General features: G+C 43.5%; 1 protein-coding gene across 1 annotated transcript in view; it reads right to left on the bottom strand.

Moving 5' to 3' along the window:
* SYCP2L (synaptonemal complex protein 2 like) overlaps nt 1-20337 on the bottom strand; it is a 250185-nt gene that overhangs the window by 120349 nt on the left and 109499 nt on the right. The window contains exon 13 of the mRNA XM_073676941.1: nt 9242-9334. Within this exon, the coding sequence (XP_073533042.1) occupies nt 9242-9334 (93 nt within the window). The remainder of the gene's footprint in view (nt 1-9241; nt 9335-20337) is intronic.

Here is a 20337-nt window from a genome sequence, read left to right as displayed (position 1 = left end):
TACTCACCTAGACACCTAATTCCCCGAAGCCATTGATCTCCTGTAATAAAATATAAAATAATAAACCACAACCTTATCCTTACCCCTCCGTAGTAGTCCACGAGTGTCCCACGAAGATGTCCAGTTTAGAGCAGCCACATCGAATGTGACCGCTCTGAACCGCTGCCGCCACTAGAATGATGGGGCCGTAAAGCGTCCCCGTCACTGCATAAGCGGGTTCGCCGGAGTTCAGGCAGCGCTGCTCCGGTTAGCTCCTTTACGGCCCTGCTGCATCGTGAGAAATTCCCACGGTACAGCAGTGCCGTAAAGGAGGTCTCCGGAGCTGCGCTGCCTGAATGCACTCCGGTGACCTCAGTCAGTGGCTCCCGCTGCCGGGAGCGGACGTGTTCCCGGCAGTGTGAGCTTACAGCAGCCATGCACAGCTGTCACCATCTCCAGATGTGACAGCTGTGCATGGGAGATCAGCGCAGGAACGTGGACAGGTAACTATTTTTTTTTAGTAAACTAAGAATTAAATAAAATGGTGTGTTTTATTTCAAATAATTTTTTTTTTTCTGGGTGTAGTGTGTGTTTTTCTTTTTAACACTTTGTAGGCTAGTAATGGGGGTGTCTTATAGACGCCCATCATTACTAACCTGGGCTTCATGGCAGCTGGCGCTGACATGAACCCCAACCCTATTACCCCCTGCCACCGCACCAGGGCAGCGTGGAAGAGCGAGGCTAAGTGCCAGAATTGGCGCATCCTATGGATGCGCCATTTCTGGGGCGGCTGACGGCTGGTGTTTCCAGCCTGAGAGGGGGCCAATATTCATGGCACCCTTCCTGGGCTATTAATATCAGCCCCCAGCTGTCTGCCTAGCCTTTGCTAGCTATTAAAATAGGGGGGACCCCACGTCATTTTTTTTGGGGGGTCCCCCATTTTAATAGCTAGTAAAGGTTAGGTATTCAGCTGGGGGCTGATATTAGTAGTCTGGGAAGCTCCGTGGGTATTACCCCCTTCCCAGGCTTCAAACATGTGCCCCAGCCGTCGGCTTAACCTCCGCTAGAGACTAAAATTATGGGGGATCCCACGCCAATTTTTTTTTAAATAAATACTTTATTTTAACACTAAATGACATTTGAGGAGTTAATAAAGATGCAGTCCCTAAATTATTACTTATTTTTTAATTAATTTTTCCCAAAAATTTTGACGTGGGCTTTGCCATATTTTTGTATGCCAGCCAGGTACAGCATCCAGATTCTATGAACGCGCCATTTTCCGGGGTGGCTGCGGACTGCAATTTGCAGGGGGGGGGGCCTGGAAGCTTGGGCCTCCCTGCGCTGCAGATTCCATCCCCCAGCTGCCTAGTTGTACCTGGCTGGACACAAAAATAGGGAGAAGCCCCACGTCAATTTTTTTTTAATTATTTCATGAATTTCCTGAAATGATTAAAAAAAAATTGATGTGGGGCTTCGCCCTATATTTGTGTCCAGCCAGGTACAGCAGGCAGGAACGGGCTGCCCCCAACCACCAGCTGCCTATTTGTACCTGGCCGGACACAACAATATAGGGAAGCCCTTTTTTTTTTAAAATTATTTCATGAAATAATTAAAAAAAAAAATACGTAGAGCTTCGCCCTATTTTTGTGTCCAGCCAGGTACAACTAGGCAGCTGGGGACTGGAATCTGCAGCGCAGGGAGGCCCAAGCTTTCTGGGCCCCCCCCGCTGCAAATTGCAGTCCGCAGCCACCCCGGAAAATGGCGCGTTCATAGAAGCGCCATCTTCTGGCGCTGTACCCAACTCATCCAGGGCCCTGGTGCGGTAGCTCACTGGGTAATAAAGGGGTTAGGGCCAGCTTGGCATTATCAGCTGGCCCTAAGCCCGAAATTCATGGGGTCACGCCAATATTAGACATGACCGCCATGAATTTCTAGTAAAGTATTTAAAAAAAAAACACAACACCCAGAATAAAGTCCTTTAATTGAAATAAGCACACAATTCTTTATTGTTCTAAATTAAACCATACTTACCATCACGCCCATTCCAGCTGAAGCCAACGATCTCCTGCAATAAATGAAAAATAATAAACCAACCTCATCCTTACCTTTCCATGGTTCCCAGGACAGCTTCAGCTCTGCTACATCGAGATGACAGGCTGGACCTGCAGAACGCTGCCATCCAGCCTGTCATCCCGCAGACACTGAGAAGCGCAGGCATGCTTGCGCTCCTCAGTGTCAGGCTTTGACGGCATCCAGATGAGCCGAGTCTCTCACGGTCACCGCATGCGCAGGAGAATTCTCCCACGCTGTTAGTGACGTGCATGAGGTGAGCCGAGTTCATTGTCGGCTCATCTGGATGCCGTCACAGGCAGACACTGAGGAGCGCAAGCATGCCTGCGCTTCTCAGTGTCCGCGGGATGACAGGCTGGATGGCAGCGTTCTGCTGCGGTCCAGCCTGTCATCTCGATGTAGCAGAGCTGAAGCTGTCCTGGGAACCATGGGAAGGTAAGGATGATGTTGCTTTATTATTTTATTTTTATTGCAGGAGATCGTTGGCTTCAGCTGGAATGGGTGTGACGGTAAGTATGGTTTAATTTAGAACAATAAAGAATTGTGTGTTTATTTCAATTAAAGGATTTTATTCTGGGTGTTGTGTTTTTTTTTTAACTTTGACTATGGGGTTAGTAATGGGGGTGTCTTATAGACGCCTCTCCATTACTAACCTGGGCTTGATGTCAGCTGGCATTATAAGCTGACATCAACCCCAACCCCATTACCCCACTGCCACCGCTACAGGGCAGTGGGAAGAGCGAGGCTAAGTGCCAGAATTGGCGCATCCTATGGATGCGCCATTTCTGGGGCGGCTGACGGCTGGTGTTTCTAGCCTGGGAGGGGGCCAATATTCATGGCACCCTTCCTGGGCTATTAATATCAGCCCCCAGCTGTCTGCCTAGCCTTTGCTAGCTATTAAAATAGGGGGGACCTCACGTCATTTTTTTGGGGGGGGTCCCCCATTTTAATAGCTAGTAAAGGCTAGGTATTCAGCTGGGGGCTGATATTAGTAGCCTGGGAAGCTCCGTGGGTATTACCCCCTTCCCAGGCTTCAAACATCTGCCCCAGCCGTCTGCTTAACCTCCGCTAGAGACTAAAATTAGGGGGAACCCCACGCCAATTTTTTTTTTAATAAATCCTTTAACACTAAATTACAAGTACAGTAATCAACACTGTCACTGTACTTATATATGTGACTGACATGTTTCTATCTATCTAATCTATGTGTGATTCTCTATTCTTTCTATTCTAAATTGTCGGGTACCGCTGCTGAATTGCAGGCCGGCTTTTTTAAAGAGACGGTGCATGAAAACACTAATATTTTTTTTAATAAATCCTTTACACTAAATGACAAGTACAGTAAGCAACACTGTCACTGTACTTATTATATATGTGACTGATATGTTTCTATCTATCTAATCTGTGTGAGAAGATCTATTCTTTCTGTTATAAATTGTCGGTACCGGTGTGTGCCGCTGCTGAATTGCCGGCTTTTCATGTTTCACTGTGAGCACTGTTCCCATCGATTTGGGCAACCACCTCCCCCAATACATTCTACATTATTTTTAGTTGTTTTCCTTCATGTAGAATTAACCTACAAGGAAAGAAAGGGTTTATTTTCATTCCGATATTTGTGTCCCATTGACTTGCATTGGTTTCCGGTATCTGAATCGGCGATATCCGATACTTCTTGGGTATCGGCCTGATCCGATATTTCCTGATATCGGAAGGTATCGCTCAACACTAATTAGGACTTATAAGTGAAAGGAGGACTTTATACTAACCAGACAGCAGATGGCGATAGTGTGTAAAGTTATATGCTTGCTGTAACGTGGGGAGGGAAGCTCAATTGTTGGTTGTTTTCTTACTTCCTGTTTTTTTTTTTTTCTTTTACTCAATGTGTTATGTCAGCAGCACACGGACTGTGTGACACTGAATTGTATCTCATGTTTATCCAGTATGAAGTAAATACTGTTTACTCAAGATATCTTGCTGATTGAAGCTCTCGTAAGTACAGTGGTGACTGCAAGGAGATGCATTCTGCGACACAGTAAATTTAACAAGCGAGTACAAGAGAGAACTAGGCAGGAGAATCTCCTAGCTGCCTTCCCCAGACCTCAAAACACAGCTTTAGCTTCTCTCATGTTTCCTTGTCACATGTGAAGAGCAGCTGCCTGTGCAAAGACTGAGACTGAAACTGCAGAGGAGAGAGTAAAGAGATTATAGATGGGTGAAAATGACACTGGAGAGTAGCATTATTCGTGCTTGTGTGGTTAATATGTTGGTGTGCAATTCTCCAGAGGGGAAAAAAAGGTTTTTGATTTTTTTGGGTTCAGATTGTGTCACTGGATGCTATGTGCTAAAGGTTTGCTCATCTTGCTCAAACAGTAACAGAAAAAGCCCCCCCAACTACATTTATCTTAAAGGGGGTTGTTCTACAAACAAAGTACATTTTAGGGTATGTGCGCACATTCAGAATTTGAAGCAGAAATTTCTGCAGCGTTTCTGCATCTCCTTGGCAGGAAAAACGCTGCGGAAAAAGCGTGCATTTTGATGCGTTTTTGTACATTAATGTATGATTTTTGGAGCCAAGTAAAGTTATTTGAAAAGGAACATGGGATATTGCTTTAACCCTTGGATTACCATCAGAACTGGGGTGAGTATATTGGTTAATTTAAGAATGTGTGTTGTATTTCAAATAACGTGTTCACTCTGTGTGTTTCACTCTTTACTTTAATTAGGTTTGAAGATGAAAGGGTCTGATTGACACCTTGTCATCACCAAACAAAAGAGCTAGGTGTCAGCTAAATCCCATTCACCCAATCTTCATTAGCATTCCCATTCATGTAATTTCTGGGGCAGCTGTGAGCTATTTTTAGCCTAAGAAGGCGCCATTAGGCAAATATGGTCCCTGGCTATTATTAACAGCTCACAGCAGTTTCGTTAGCTGCTACGTCCCCCCGAAAATCAACAAGCAGCGCTTTAGACGTAGAGTATTTTCGCTGCAACCAAAATGCGGTGTTCTAATGCCGCACTTTTGTTGTCTGTACATGTGAATCCACCACATATAATGACACTTCAATTGGTCAAAATCTGTAGCGGAGACTAGCGTGTCTGCTACAGAAATTGACATGCTGTGGGTGAGTTTTGGTACATGGCCACGATCAAAAGCCGCTGCGGGTTTGATACTGTGTGTTTATACAGTGTCAAACCCGCAGCGTCCAGATGTTACAGCATAGTGGATGGGATCTCTAGAAATACCATGTCCACTATGCGTGCATCATAGGCTGCGAATCACCCGTGGACACTGACATGCGGCGCATCTTTCAGGACCGCAGCATGTCAAATTCTCTTGCGAAGTCGCTAGTCTCCGCAACGGAAATTTGACCACTAGAAAGTATTGAATGCAATAAATCCACATGGTTCAGTGAACATATGTGGATTTACCTGCATTCAATAGAATGCAGCATTTTGGACGCAGCAAAAATATGCGTCCAAAGCGCTGCTACGTCCGAGTCTAATATTTAAAAAAAAAAAAATGGTGTGGGCTCCCACGTAATTTTATATCCAGCAGAGGGAAAGCAGACTGCTGGGGGCTGATATTAGTAGCCGGGGAAGGGGCCATTAAACAACAATGTTCCCTGGCTATTAATATCAGCCCACAGATGTTTGTTTAGCCTTTACTGGCTAGATTAAAAGGGGACCCCAGAAAAAAAATGACGTAGGGTCCTCCTAGAAAATCTAACCAGAAAAGGCTAAACAGACAGCTGCGGGCTGATAATAGCCAGGGAAGGAGCCATGGATACTAGCCCCCTCCATGGCTAATAATCTCACCCCTCAGCAGTCCTAGATATGGCGAATCCATAAGATGCGCCAAATTGGTGCTTAGCCTCCGCTCTTCCCAATGCCCTGTAGCGGTGGCGAGTGGGGTAATGGAGTTGGGTTTCATGTCAGCCTTGTATTGGTGGCTGACGTGAAGCCCAGGTTAGTGATGGAGGGAGTCTATAAAATGCCCCCACTACTAACCCCGTAGTAAAGTTTACAACACTTTTTCAATAAAAGACAGAATAAAGTATTTTAATCAAATAAAAATACACATACTGTTTTAATTATTTTTTTTTATTATAAGTTCAGACCCAAAGCCTTCGCCTCCTGAAAAAAAATTAAAATAAAAAACGACCACATCCCTCACCTGTCCGGCGTCATGACGTAGTCCATTGGATTGTCCCTCGGCGATCTGGGTCACTTCTACAGCAGTGACATCAGCAATCACTGATGTCACTGCTGTAGAAGACCGCAATGTACACTGACAGGAGTGTAAAATCACTCCTGTCAGTGTACATGCTGCTGCAGGAGTGAGGTTACATGGGTTCATAAGGTGAAGATCAGGTGATCAGCCCTGGTGACCTCAGCCTCAGTACTGGTGGGAACATTCTTTGGAATGCTCCCACGCAGAACCGGTGCCGTAAAGTTTATTCAAGTGAGCTCTCAGTTGATCTTTAGCTGAGAGCTCACGTGACCGCAGGTCCTGGCAGCACAGCGATGTACACTGCTGGGAGCGAGCACAGTACTGGCAGTGTACCCCCAGGCTGATGACATCACGAGGACCAGGAGGACACTGGGGGGCGCCGGATAGGTGAGAAGTGTTTTTTTTTTTTTTTTTTTTACCACAGCGCGCAGTCCCGGGTCGGCTGAGGAGAATACTACTCCCCTCAGCCGCACTGCTCTCGCAGTTATCAGCGGGAGCAGCGGTCAGATGAGAGGAGCAGTAGTCCTCCCCAGCCGACTCGGGTACCACTCAGCATTTATGCAGCATTTCCGCGGCCCATTGACTTTAACTGAACCGCAGCAAATCCGCAGGTATAAATATTAAACCTGTGGATTTGCTGCAGTTCAATTAAAGTCAATGGGCGGGAAACACTGCGAAAATGCTGCGTTTTAAAACGCAATGGTAATCCTAAGCAGAAATTTCCACATCATGTGCACAGCACATCAGGATTACCATTGCAATAGCTGGCAGACCGATTACCAAGCGTTTTTGCTACCTTTCCACGCGTAAAAACCGCTGCGAAAATACATAAAAAATGCTATGTGCACACTTAACCTTAATCATACTCTCTTTTTCTTCCTCCCCTGGCCAGGAGATGTGGTATGATCCAACCATGTTCATGTATGGTCAGACACAGCCATTACACAGTACATCGCAGCGGCAGATTTATAAGATTATCTCAGCACAGGAACATTTTATTTAAACATTTTTATTCCAAGATCTAGTTTTTAAAATGAACTTTGTTCATGGGAAAACCCCTTTAAGGGTATGTTCACATGTGTGCTTCCACTGCTGACCGCCTACAGTGAAAAATCTGCAATGAAATCTGCAGCAGCTGTGAATATTGTTGCAAGACTGGTGTAGGTTAGTCGCATTTTTTCAGTCTTTACTATGCAAGGGGTTAAATAAGTACAGACATACGCAGGCTAAATTGATGATCTGTAGATTTCAAGTCTGCCGCATTGTCAATTTACATTGCAGATATTTATCACAGTGTGTGCATGAGATTTCTAAAAATCTAATGTACCATGCTGAAACAAAATGCTGCAGATTTTCTAACGCACTGCATTTACACTATGTGGGAACATACTTGGAGTTTAATAAAATGTCTGGTTCTTAACATGTTAAAAGTGGTTGTGTTGTTCAGTTAATCATCTACAAAGGCTTTCAACCATTTCAGGAACGTTTGCCTAATGTTATAAGGCTTATTTCACTCATTATCATATATAGATATTATTATTAGTGTTTGTTGTACTTTGCTGCAATCTACTGGCCATTGTTATAATATGTTGTTCATGTATTATGACTGTGATTTCCCATAATGCCTCTTTTGCTGCAACTCCTATCTGGTTTCCTCACGTCGTTTCTGCTGGTCAGTGCCATCTTGCAGCACGTGCATCAGGTCTGAAGAGAGGATTTACATCTACCCTCCTTGGCCTACCTCATCTTTATCCCTTCATCTTTCCTGGCATCTTGCCTCATCTCATCAAGGTACTGTGAATAAAACTGGTTAAAGTTCATCACTGCATCATCTTTCCTGGATTAACCACATGCAGCTGGTCAAGCATAGGAGGTGAGGGTAGCGAGTAACATTATCTGCCATTGCTCATACAGAGATGATCAGTGCTCGCATCCCTCAGACACATCTCACCCACGTACATCGATGGCAGAATAGTGGTATTTCCTCATCTATAAAGTGATATATTTTTCTCTGATGTGCTATCTGGCAGCAATCATGCATCTAGGCTTTGATTTATGCTGCCTGTGGTTTGGGCAGCATACATCAGGTGATAGGGTGCCTATAACAGGCTTTGCAACATCACACCACGTTGTGCTGGCAGTCAGTCTTGAGCTATATTTTTCCCCAGAGCAGCGGATGAGTACAAGATGAAAGAAAGAGGGGAAGAAGTGTCTTGTATGCCCTTTTCCTGTCTCTCTACATGCAGATCTGTGTCCCACCCATTCTTAACAGCTCATTTACATAAAATAAAAATGTGGATTTCTCCAGAATAAAACATCCAATTGCAGATATGCAGGTATTATTTTATTCAGCTTCCTATGACTTGCATGCTCATATATACAGCTTAGGAAGGCAGCACGGTGGCTCAGTGGTTAGCACTGCAGCGCTGGGGTCCTGGGATCAAATCCCACCAAGGACAACATCTGCAAGGAGTTTGTATGTTCTCCCCGTGTTTGTGTGGGTTTCCCCTGGGTTCTCCGGTTTCCTCCCACAACCCAAAGACAGATAGGGAATGTAGATTATGGATACTGTTCCCATTGGGGCTCACAATGTCTGTAAATTGTCTGAATTGTAAAGCGCTGTGGAATATGTTGGCGTATATAAACAAAAAGATTATTATTGATCCTACTGACATACGCCTTTCTGAACTCATTTCTCTGATAAGATACAGTACAAAGCTTCTTATATTCGCTTAGACTATTGATTTGTGCAAAGTTTCAAGTGAATGATGGAGTATAAAAAATGAAATGTAAAGTCAATGAAAATAAAGCCCTCACAGGCTGATCTGCCTTAGCAATAGTACTGGGTGGTGAGGGTACAGTTTGCCTCAGTTTTACATGGTGAATCTTTGTTAATAGACTACAGCAAATGCAATTTAAAATCTTTTTAATCCGAGATCTAGAATTACAAGTTGTATTTACCTCATTATTTCGTGTGTAGAATGAAATACTCTCGCTGCACACATTGAAATCAATCCAAAAGTGTTCAAGTTTATCATCCTGAGGTTTTGTCAGCTAAAACAGAAAAGAAAATCATTCAAGCAATAATATTTAGAATATGGATGACATTAGCTACAAGGTTTAATGGGGTTGCTCAGGATTAGAAAAACATGGCTGCTTTCTTTCAGAAACAACGACATCACTGACCATCAGGTTGTGAGTGGGACTGCAACTCCATTCCAGTTTATTCAATTTTGTAATACCAGACACTGTTTCTGAAAGAAAGCCGACACATTTTTCTAATTACAGTCAAGGGATTCTCTGGGACAATACCATTGATGGCCCAACCTTAAAGCGGTTTTCTCACGAATGAAAGTTCATGTTAATCAATAGATCTTGGAATGATAAGTTCCACAATTGGACGTGTTTAAATTAAATGGCCCTGTGCTGAGATAATCTTATAAATGTGCCCCTGCTGTGTACTGTGTAATGGCTGTGTCTGACCATGATGGACATGGTCTGATCATACCACAGCTCCTGGGCAGGGGTGGAAATTATTATTATTCTAAGATCTAGTGATTAAAATGAACTTTTGCTCGTGGAAAAAACCCATTTGGGACCTCTGTTGATCAACACGAGTAACCCAGATAAGCAGCAGTACCGGGCATGGCCACCCACATGCAAGTGTTATGTTTATGTAAACCATGAAAGCAATCTTGTCCTGACTGGCCGTGATCTTAGAACTCAGACCTAACCAAATATTGGTGGCCTCTACAGCAAATATCTATCTTCCTTCATAATTCTCCAGTTTGCACCCCATAATAAATTTTCTATAAAATAAGTGGCATTTGACGAGAGTTTATGTGGCACTGAAGTCATGCTCCTACCAAACTTGAAAGGGGCAAACAAACAAGGAGGGGCGACATGTGAGGAAACAGATGAGATTAGCACTACATTATTGAAGATTACCTGGGACTTAATTTTTAGCTTCTAAAGCATCAAACAATAGCAAACGCTTCCCTACTAGACCCCTTATGCATAAAGTCTGGTAAAAAGTGTGAGATCTACAGGTGATTGATCTACGCACCCAATCCATTACTTAATAAAACACCCCCTGGCTCGCAGAAGTTTTAACAAAAGGGTATATAGGGGTATTGGGTTGGGTTCACACCTTGTTTATTCTGTTTTTGGTAACAGACCAAACCAATAGAATTCATGTCCAAAATGGATCCATTGCATAATGGATGTAAACGGAGGCAGAGAGGCCCATTGGTTATTTAGTAGGTCTGGCTTCTGACACATAACGGAACACTGACAGACCCCAAATTGTTAATGGCGTCTCACCTCTCCTGTTTACATCAGTTACGCATTAGATCTATTTGCAGCAGGAATTGTAAAATTCGCCAGAAAAACAGAATGTCCAAAGTCACGAGTGAATGTAGCGGAATACGTATAAGGTTCAATTTTTGGTGTGTTCACAGTTGAAGCCATTCAGTCAAGTGCAGTTGGAATTTGTCATACTACATACCGGTTTATAAAAATACATATGACACCAATAAGCACACAATGAATCAGTTTTTGTTTTTTTTCCTTCTTTATCTCAATTTTTGTAATTAAATTCAATCTCTCACTTACACATTGCTAGATTAATTATAACCTTTGACATCATTTTTCATATACATTCATGGCAAAAAGTTTTGAGACTGAAACTTTGGTTTTCACAGTTTGCTTCGCCAGTGTTTTTAGATCCTCGTCCAACGTTTCTATGGTTACTGAAGTACAATTATCAGCATTTCATACGTTTTTATACTTTTGACAAATACATCAAGTTTATACAAAGCCTCAATATTTATAGTGTCGTCCCTTATTTTTCAAGAGTTCTGTAATTTGCCCTGGCAGCTGGATGTCAGTTTCTGGGCCAAACCCTGACTGATGGCAACCCATTTTTGCATGGGTTGGCGTTAATCACAATTTCTGCGTATTTGCTTGTCAACCAGCTTTTTGCGGATTAACCATAGGTTCTCAATGGGATTGAGATAAGGGGAATTTCATAGTCATGGAGCAAAACTTCAATGCTTTGTTCTCAGAGTTACCTGGTTATCACTTTTGCCTTGTGACATGGACAATTCTTTTTCCAGTATGGTGGAGCACTATATCAAAAAACTGCACCTGGATTTTTGGGAGAACTTGCTCTTAGAGGATGTTTAGATACTATTCTTTATTCATGGCAGTGTTCTTATTCAAAATTGTGAGTGAGCCCACTCTTGGATGGAAAGCAACCCCACACATGAATGGTCTCAGGATGCTTTACTGTTGGCATGACCCATGACTCATGGTAGCTCTCACCTTTTCTTCTCCATACAATCTTGCTTCCAGATCTCCAAACCAGTCAGAGAAAATAACTTAAAATAAGTACTACCAAAGTTTTTATCCTCTTAATATATTGCACTCATCATATCATATTATATAGCACTGTGTACTGGCAAGTGATCATTTAGCCTTTCTACCCAACTATTTTTGTCTCTTTTCTCTGCTCTTTGTAGAAACAGGAAGTCTCTTGTCCCTGCTAAAATCATTCCCCTCTTCAACCAGATCCTGATCCAGCTGCTCCGCTCCTCCCCCTGCCATTGACTTTTGCAGTAACTGATGAGTCATGTAGGCAAAATTTACCTCCTGTTACTACATAGAGATTTGAAGGATTCAGTTAGTCAGTTTTTAATCATATGATATCATAGACTTAATGGAAAAGAGAAAAATTAACTGGATAGAAGGGTAAATGAGCAATTGTAAGTACATAGTGCCATGTAGTATGATGATTGCAATATATAAAAAGGTAAAAATTTTAATGGGAGCACTTCTTTAACCCTAGTCATGTGTAGTCCAATCCATGTACTTCTTGAAGAATGCCTAGCTGTCTTAAAAAAAAAAACAAACAAAAAAAAAAACTTTTCTAACACACCAGCCTGCGGTCATCCCTGAGCAAGCTCTGCACTGGTGTTTACCTGCTCCCATAGCTGAATCCACTTTAGAAGGTCTAACACTTCATTTTAACATTGATTTATGAAATGAGAGTGGCTACTGATCAGATTCTATGCAACGGTCATCTATCTCAGTAATGGAAAAGTCTGTCTTCAATAAATACAACTTTTATCTCACAATTGAGAATTTTGACAATGACTGATCAATTCTGGTAGAGAAAAAAAAAACAAATTTTTCCAATAATATATATTTCAAAAGTAGCTATTTTACTGTGTATTATAGATTGATGAAATAAAAATTAATATGACGGTTGCGCTTTAATGGACTTTTATGGGTGCCCTGAAGCCTTAATCACAGCAATTGAACTTGTCTCCCTTTGAAGTTCTTGATGATCCAATAAATAGTTGATTTAGGGGCAATCTTACAAGCAGCAATTTCCTTGGCTGTAAAGCCCTTTTGATACAAAGTAATGATGACTGTACATATTTCTTTGGGGTTAACTTGGTTAACAGAAGACAATTATTTCAACCACCATTCCCGTCTTAAAGCAACCAGTCTGCTCTTAAAATTCAATTAACATAACAGAGTGTTAATGAAAACAATGCATCTGCTAACACTTTCTCTTCAGCTGAATCACTGAAATTATGTAATGAATGGCAAGGATCAATTTCAGTTGAAATGAGGCTTTTGTGATTAAAAGTATTTTCCTAGCAAGGAATGACTGATTTTTCTGGAATTCATCTTTTCATAAAACAATGTACAGTTAATGCAAAATGTCACTATAAAAACTGAAGCAGCAAACTTTGTGAAAACCAAAAATTGTGTCAGTCTCAAAACTTTTAGCCATGACTGTAGTAATGCATTTATAATTTTTATTAATGCAGACAATATTGAACTCCAGTTTGGCAGGTGTTTTGCAATGTTTGCTGTGGCCACTAGATGACTCTGTTGCAGCAGTTATACAAGTGGTGTGCTAAACCCAAATGCGGAGTAGAGTCTTTGCATACTTGTCACAACCTACAAGAGATGATGGGTTTGTGCCAATCCTGCCTTAAAACAGGCATTTTGGTGACATTCCTGGGGAAGTCTTAAATTAAAATGTTAATCCCTATATCTGTGCACTAGTTAGGCCATCAGTCTGAATAGGCTTGTCTACTTAATTTTACAATATAGTCTTAGGCTATGTGCCCACGATGCAGAAATGCTCTGGATTTTTCCTGAGCGTTTCTGCATCTCACTGGCAGAAAAAAACGCATGCGGATTGTACATGCGTTTTCCTGCCAGGGACATGCGGAAGTGAAGCGTTCTTCACTTGCATTTCCGCATGCGGGTTGTCAAGCGCTTTCCAAGCGATTTTAGCATCACTTGGAAAGTGCTTGACAACTTGGTCACACTATATAAATCCATACAACTGGCATGGACTTCAATAGTGTGACCGAAAGAATGGTAAAAAAAAAAAAAAAAAAAAATAGAATTACACTTACCGGTAATTCGGTTTCTAAGACCCTCCACGACAGCACACCTGGAGGTAGCCTCCCCATCCTAATTAGGGACAGGAACACAAGAGGTTAAATAGCCCCTCCCCGCTACCATCCCCAGTGTTTTCAAAGGACCACACAGTATGAATGCTCTAAATATTTTATTAACACTAAGGATTTTTCCATTAATAAGGAATGGGTGGGAATTACCCGTGCTGTCGTGGAGGGTCTTAGAAACCGAATTACCGGTAAGTCTAATTCTATTTTCTCCAATCCCCTCCACGACAGCACACCAGGAGTAATACCAAAGAATGAATTTTAGGGAGGGACAACAGCCTGAAGGACTTTCCTTCCAAATGCTAAGTCTCTAATTGATATTACATCTAGTCTATAATGTTTAGCAAAGGTATGGACAGACTACCACGTAGCTGCCCTGCAAATCTGCTCGATGGATGCACTAGCCTTTTCCGCCCAGGAGACAGACATAGCTCTAGTAGAATGAGCTTTCAAGGATTCCGGAGGAGGCAAATCTTGAACTATGTATGTTTCACAAATTGCTTTCTTAATCCAATTTGCTAGCGTATTTTTTGCAATTTTCTTCCCTTTATTGGGGCCTCCATATTGAACAAATAGGTTCTGATCCTTCCTCCAAGTTTCAGTCTCACTCAAATAGCGAATTATAGTCCTTCTTAGGTCCAACGCGTGGAATTCTTCTTCCTTGCTATTTGATGGAATTTGACAGAATGATGGAAGAATTATGGGCTGAGACATATGAAAATCAGACGACACCTTGAGCAGAAAAGAAGGTTCCAACTGGAGGATGATCCTGTCCTCCAAAATACGACAATAAGGCTCTCTGATAGACCGGGCTTGGATTTCACCCACTCTCCTGGCTGTAGTCAGAGCTATAAGCAATGCAGCTTTCCAAGACAATTTGTCTATGTGTGCCTCAGCTATTGGTTCGAAAGGATGAATAGTTAGGCCTCTAAGAACTATGTTGAGATCCCAAGGTGGAACAATTTTAGCTCTTGTTGGATTCATCCGAGAAGCAGCTATCATGAACCTTTTAATCCATCTGTTCTGTGTCAAATCAGTATCAAAATAGGAGCTTAAAGCTGAGACTTGGACCTTCAGTGTGTTTGGTCTTTATCCTTTAGACAGAACGTTCTGTAGGAAATCAAAGATTCTGGCCACGTCAGGCCGAAAAGGATCTAATGGACGAGGCTCATACCACAGCTTGAAAGCTTTCCAGATTTTTTCATAGATGGAATTCGTGACCTGTTTTCTGCTTTTCTGCAGTGTATGGATCACCTGTACTAAGAAACCTCTGGCTTTTAAGAGGGCGGTCTCAGAAGCCAAGCCACTAGAGACAAATTCTGAGGGGCTGGATGGTAGATCGGGCCCTGATGCAGCAGATTGTGGATTTGAGGAAGCATCAATGGATCCTCCATTTTTAGACTGCTCAATGTTCCGAACCATGCTCTTTTAGGCCACACGGGCTATTAGGATCGTCTTGACCCCTTCAGACCTGAATTTTTGTAAGGTCCTTGGAATTAACGGAATCAGGGGAAAGGCATAAGTGAGCCCGACTTCCCAAGGGTGAGCGAATGCATCTATCCCTGTTGCTGAATCCTCGGGGTCCAAGGAGAAAAAGGCTCTTACTTTTGTGTTTCTCTGGTTCGCAGACAGGTTTACATCTGGGTATCCCCACTTCTGAACAATCATCTGAAATATCTTCGAGTTCAGACTCCACTCCCCTGGATGAATGTCTTTCCTGCTCAACAGATCTGCCCGATAGTTGTCGGAGCCCCTCAGGTGCAAAGCCGACAAGGATAGTAGATGATGCTCCACCCAGTGGAAGATCCTTTCTGAGATCATCTGCAATCTCCTGTTTCTTGTACTTCCCTGATGTCTCAAGTGAGCTACAGTTGTCATATTGTCCGAGTAGACTCTGACATGTGACCCCTGAAGCAGAGAATTGGCTGCCCATAGGGTTTCCTCCACCGGTTTCAGTTCTCTTAGGTTTGAGGACTGCTCTGCTATTTCTTGTGACCAGACTCCTTGGAAGGCCACGTGGGAGACTACTGCTCCCCATCCCCTTTTGCTTGCGTCTGTCTTGACTGATGAGGGAAGTTGAATCCATGCTGAAACTTTCTCCAGATTTTCTGGACAGAGCCACCACTTTAAAGCTGCTTTCACCTTCTCTGGCAGATGAATCCTGGTGCAGAGGGAACTTGGAGCTCTGTCCCAACAGGAAAGGATGTAGTTTTGAAGGACCTTTGAATGTGCTTGAGCCTAAGGTACTGCTTGAATAGATGAGGTCATGGACCAGAGGACGGACATGGCGAATCTTATTGACAATCTGCTCCGGTTCTTCAGTGCATAAACTTTCGACATTAACTGAATCTGCTTCTCTTTTGGCAGAAAAGAGGCTTGCTGCTGAGAATCCAGGAGAATTCCCAAGAAGGTCTTCCTGGTGGAGGGAATCAGATCTGACTTCTTGTAGTTTATCAACCATCCTAAAGATTCCAGGACCTGGAGGGTCATCTGAAGGTCTCTTTCCAAACTTGAAACTGAGGGAGCCATCCCAAAAAATCTTCTAAATAGGGGACCATGCTGATATTCTGTTTTCTTAGACAAGCTACCACCTCTGCCATGATCTTTGTAAACCGACGGGGTACCGACGAAATTCCGAAGGGGAGTACATTGAATAGAAAATAAAGTACCTTTCGGTTCTGACTTACGGCAAATCTGAGAAATTTTCTGTAGGCTGGATGAATTGGCACATGGTAGTATGCCTCTTGCAGGTCTACTGTTGCCATGACAAATCCTTTCCCAATCAATGGAATCGTGGACCTTATCTACTCCATCTTGAACCTTCTGTATTTCACATATTGGTTGAGATGTTTTAGATTGAGGATTATCCTGTAAGAACCTGAAACCTTTTTTAACAGAAATACCTGAGAATAATGACCTTCTCCTTGTTCCATGCTTGGCACTGGTGAAATAACTCCCGAGTTTTGAAGATTTTGAAGACCTGACATTAGGAACTTGTGTAATCTTGTCGATGGTAAAGACGCTACTTCTATCCTTCTTGGAGGGTAGATAGCAAAGTCTATTTCAGCTCCTACCGTCACCATGTCCAGGAGTTTTCTGTCTGAAGATATTAACTGCCATTGAGGAAGGAAGCTTGCAATTCTGCCTCCTACCTTCTTGGCGTCATTGTCTGTGTTGCCTAGAACCTTGAAAAATATTCCTTCCTCTTCCCCCTTTATGGTAACTCCAGCGACTGGTTTTACCCTTGCCTCTGTGCTGAAATGCTTGCTTCTGTTGTTGAGGGGGAAGAAATAGTCTCTTCCTGAAGTTTCTTGGATTCTTCGGCTCAGGCAGAGACTTCTTGTCGAATGCTTTCTCCAACAACTCGTCCAGGACTGCTCCAAACATATACTCTCCTTTAAACGGGATGGAGCAAAGCTTAGATTTTGATGTGTTGTCCCCACTCCACATCGTCAACCATTGAGCTCTTCTTGTAGAATTAGATAAGGCCACCGATCTTGCCGCAATCTTGACAGACTCCGCCGAGGCATCAGCTAGGAATCCAGTGGCCTTTTGCAGCAAAGGAAGAGATGCCAGGAGGTCCTCCCGAGGAGTACCTTTCCAGAGACTTTCCTCTAATTGTTAGAGCCAGAGAAACATGGAACGAGCTACACAAGTCGAAGCGATATTCGTCTTCAGTGAAGCAGCCAATGTTGGCCATGTCTTCCTTAGCAGACTGTCCATCTTCCAATCCGATCCTTGAGCTGGGACGAGTCTTCCAAGGGAAAGGTTGTTTTATTCGCTACCCTTGCCACTTGCGCATCAACCTTCGGAACTTCCGTCCATAGTTTAGCCGCATTTTCATCCAGAGGGAATCTATCCTTCATTTCTCCTGCAACACTAAACCTTTTTTCAAGTGACTCCTATTCATCCAAAATTAGACTCCGAATGTTGTCATACACCGGGAACACTAACTTCTTCTTGGATTTCAGAACCCCAAACATCTCGCCCTGAACTGTACGGGTTTTCTCCTCATCTTCCACCTGCATAGTGTCTCTCAGCTGCGACAATTCTTCCATATTCTCGGCAGAAGAGTATTATTTCCTATCCTCCTCATGATCTTCACTTAGGACCCCTTCCTCAGGTTCCTCCATAGATGCCAATTCTTCGGAATCAGAGGTATCCCTAACCGTATACTTTCTCCTTTTTGGTGGAGACGGACCCTCACCTCTGGCTTGCGAGAATGACTGTGAGAAGGTGGCTAGGGAGGATTATATTTCCTGCCGAACCATTCCCCTGCCGAACCATTCCCCTGACATAAGGGAGGGCTGTTGTTCCTTCACAATGCTGTTAGTGCATTTCTGGCATAGGGGTTTCTTATGCCCTGAAGCAAGCTTTTTCCTACAGCTGGCACATTTGCTAACTGTAGTATTTTCTCCTACTCTCGGTGCAGGATCCTTGTTTCCCTAAAATTAAAAAAGGGGAGATTTAAAATATATTTGGGATCCTGCTCAAAAGAAAGTGCGGAATAACCTTGGACCTAGTACTTACTGGGGCCGGGTTAGCGCTGGGCTCTGCAGACGCAGGCTTTGGAACAACACCCTCCATAGTAGCAGAATATTCTGTCCTACCTTAATGGTGTCTTCTTATCTGGGTCTTTTATAGAGGAGACCGAGATCCAGCGTCAAATTTCCACCTATCCGGTGAAAGATCCTCCATTCCTGGGCAAACCGCAGCTTTCCAGTTTGAACTTCCCGCCGTGGCCCCATGCGTTCCACGGTGGAACGCACCGGAAGGGACGTCCCGCAGGCCGAAAACCTGACTTCCGGCGCATCCTGCATGCGCGCCAGAATGCTGCCATGGAGGATAGAGGAGACTCTGGCTGGGGAGCTACAGGAGGCCCCCAGCCCCCAAACCCCACTCAGTTTACTCGAAGGCGCAGACGAGTGAGGGGGTCCTGCTCCCGAGGGAAACGGGAGCTGCCAGGGAAGGAAGGCTGGAGGCGATCGCTCCCTATAGCCCGGCCAGGTAAATTTAATAGGGCCCTGCTCGCCGGCCGCAGGCACCCCAGGCAGCCTCTTCATCCCATAGGGACAGGAAAACACTTGGGATGGTAGCGGGGAGGGGCTATTTAACCTCTTGTTTTCCGGTCCCTAATTAGGATGGGGAGGCTACCTCCAGGTGTGCTGTCGTGGAGGGGATTGGAGAAATAAATATTATATTTACCTTCTGAGGGCCCGCGGTGTCCTTGTCTCAGCTTGCCGGCAGCTCACAGTAGCTTAAAGGACCTTTAGTCTACCGCGAGCTGCCGGCAAGCCGAGACAAGGACACTGGGGGCCATCAGAAGTTAAGTATAATATTTATTTTTTATTTTATTCATTTTTATTTTTTTTTACAGGTACTATGGTACCGGGGTCCGGAGGAGAGTCTCCTCTTCTCCAAACCCGGGTACTATCCGCACATTGAAATGCATTGAATCCGCATGTGCAGATCCAGTGATGCGGATTCCATGCGTTCCAATGCAAGTCAATGGCGGCGAAAACGACGAACTTCCTCAAAATAAATGGTAGTGTTGCGGATTTTTCCGCAATGATAATCCGCAGCGGAAATTTCCGCAGCATGTGCACAGCACATGCGGATCATCATTGGGGAACATGGCAGACCTTCTACCAAGCGTTTTTTAAGCGTTTCTGCAATGGAATTGCCGCTGTGGAAACGCTTAAAAAACGCATAGTGGGCACACAGCCTAAGTGTTCCTAAAAGTTTATAAACATTGAGGAAGGAAGGTTGGGGAGTTTAAAAGGTGGTTCTGTGATAAAAAGCGAAATGCCACCTATTTTCTAATCAAGGAGAACCATTTCAATCATGAGCAAGCCTTGATTCAAAAACCAAGAATACCTGAACTAAGCTACATAATTCTGCAGAAAATGTAAAACATTTAAGATACGGTAATCCTTACTCCAGTTTTTCAACGTTAAAAATAACAAAACACAACAATTTAATTTCCTGCTGAAAGGCTTGCATAAAAAATAACTGCTTTTTCCACTGCCCTCACAACTTTTCTTTGAAAAAAAAAAAAAATAAGGGACTGTGCAGCTTGATATTTTATATTTTAAGCTAGAACTTGCAAAAAGTTAGAGTGGAAATCTAAGGGTATATGCACACAGCATATCTTATAGATGCTGATACTTCAGGAAACTGTCAGTGCTGTTTTTCCTGAAGTCTTTTTCTTGACCTTTTTAATCGGCACTTTGCAGAACAGGCAGGTATTAAGCAACTATCTGCCATTAAAGGGGTTGTCCACTAGTAGGACAAAACCTTCTTGATCGAAATGTTTGGCCCCGATAAAATAAAAAAGCCTACACTCACCTCCCATGCTGGCACCGTTCCAGTGGTGTCCGCACTCGCGGTCCTAGGGCTGCCGGTGGGTGGTTGTTGTGGCACGTGGTGCCCAATCAGCACTGGCGTCACTGTCTCCACCTACAGACAAATTGAACATGAAGAGGAAGTCCAGGCTGCGGCTGATCTCTCACTTCCTCTTCATGTTCAATTCGACAGGAGGCGAAGACAGTGACGCCAGCACTG

Source organism: Phyllobates terribilis, unplaced genomic scaffold (assembly GCF_046119375.1).
Source record: "Phyllobates terribilis strain yellow unplaced genomic scaffold, ASM4611937v1 Scaffold_4__5_contigs__length_816908805, whole genome shotgun sequence".
Classification (NCBI taxonomy): Eukaryota; Metazoa; Chordata; class Amphibia; order Anura; family Dendrobatidae; genus Phyllobates; species Phyllobates terribilis.
The sequence above is the reverse complement of the archived record's forward strand: the minus strand, read 5'-3'. Positions and strand labels throughout refer to the sequence as shown.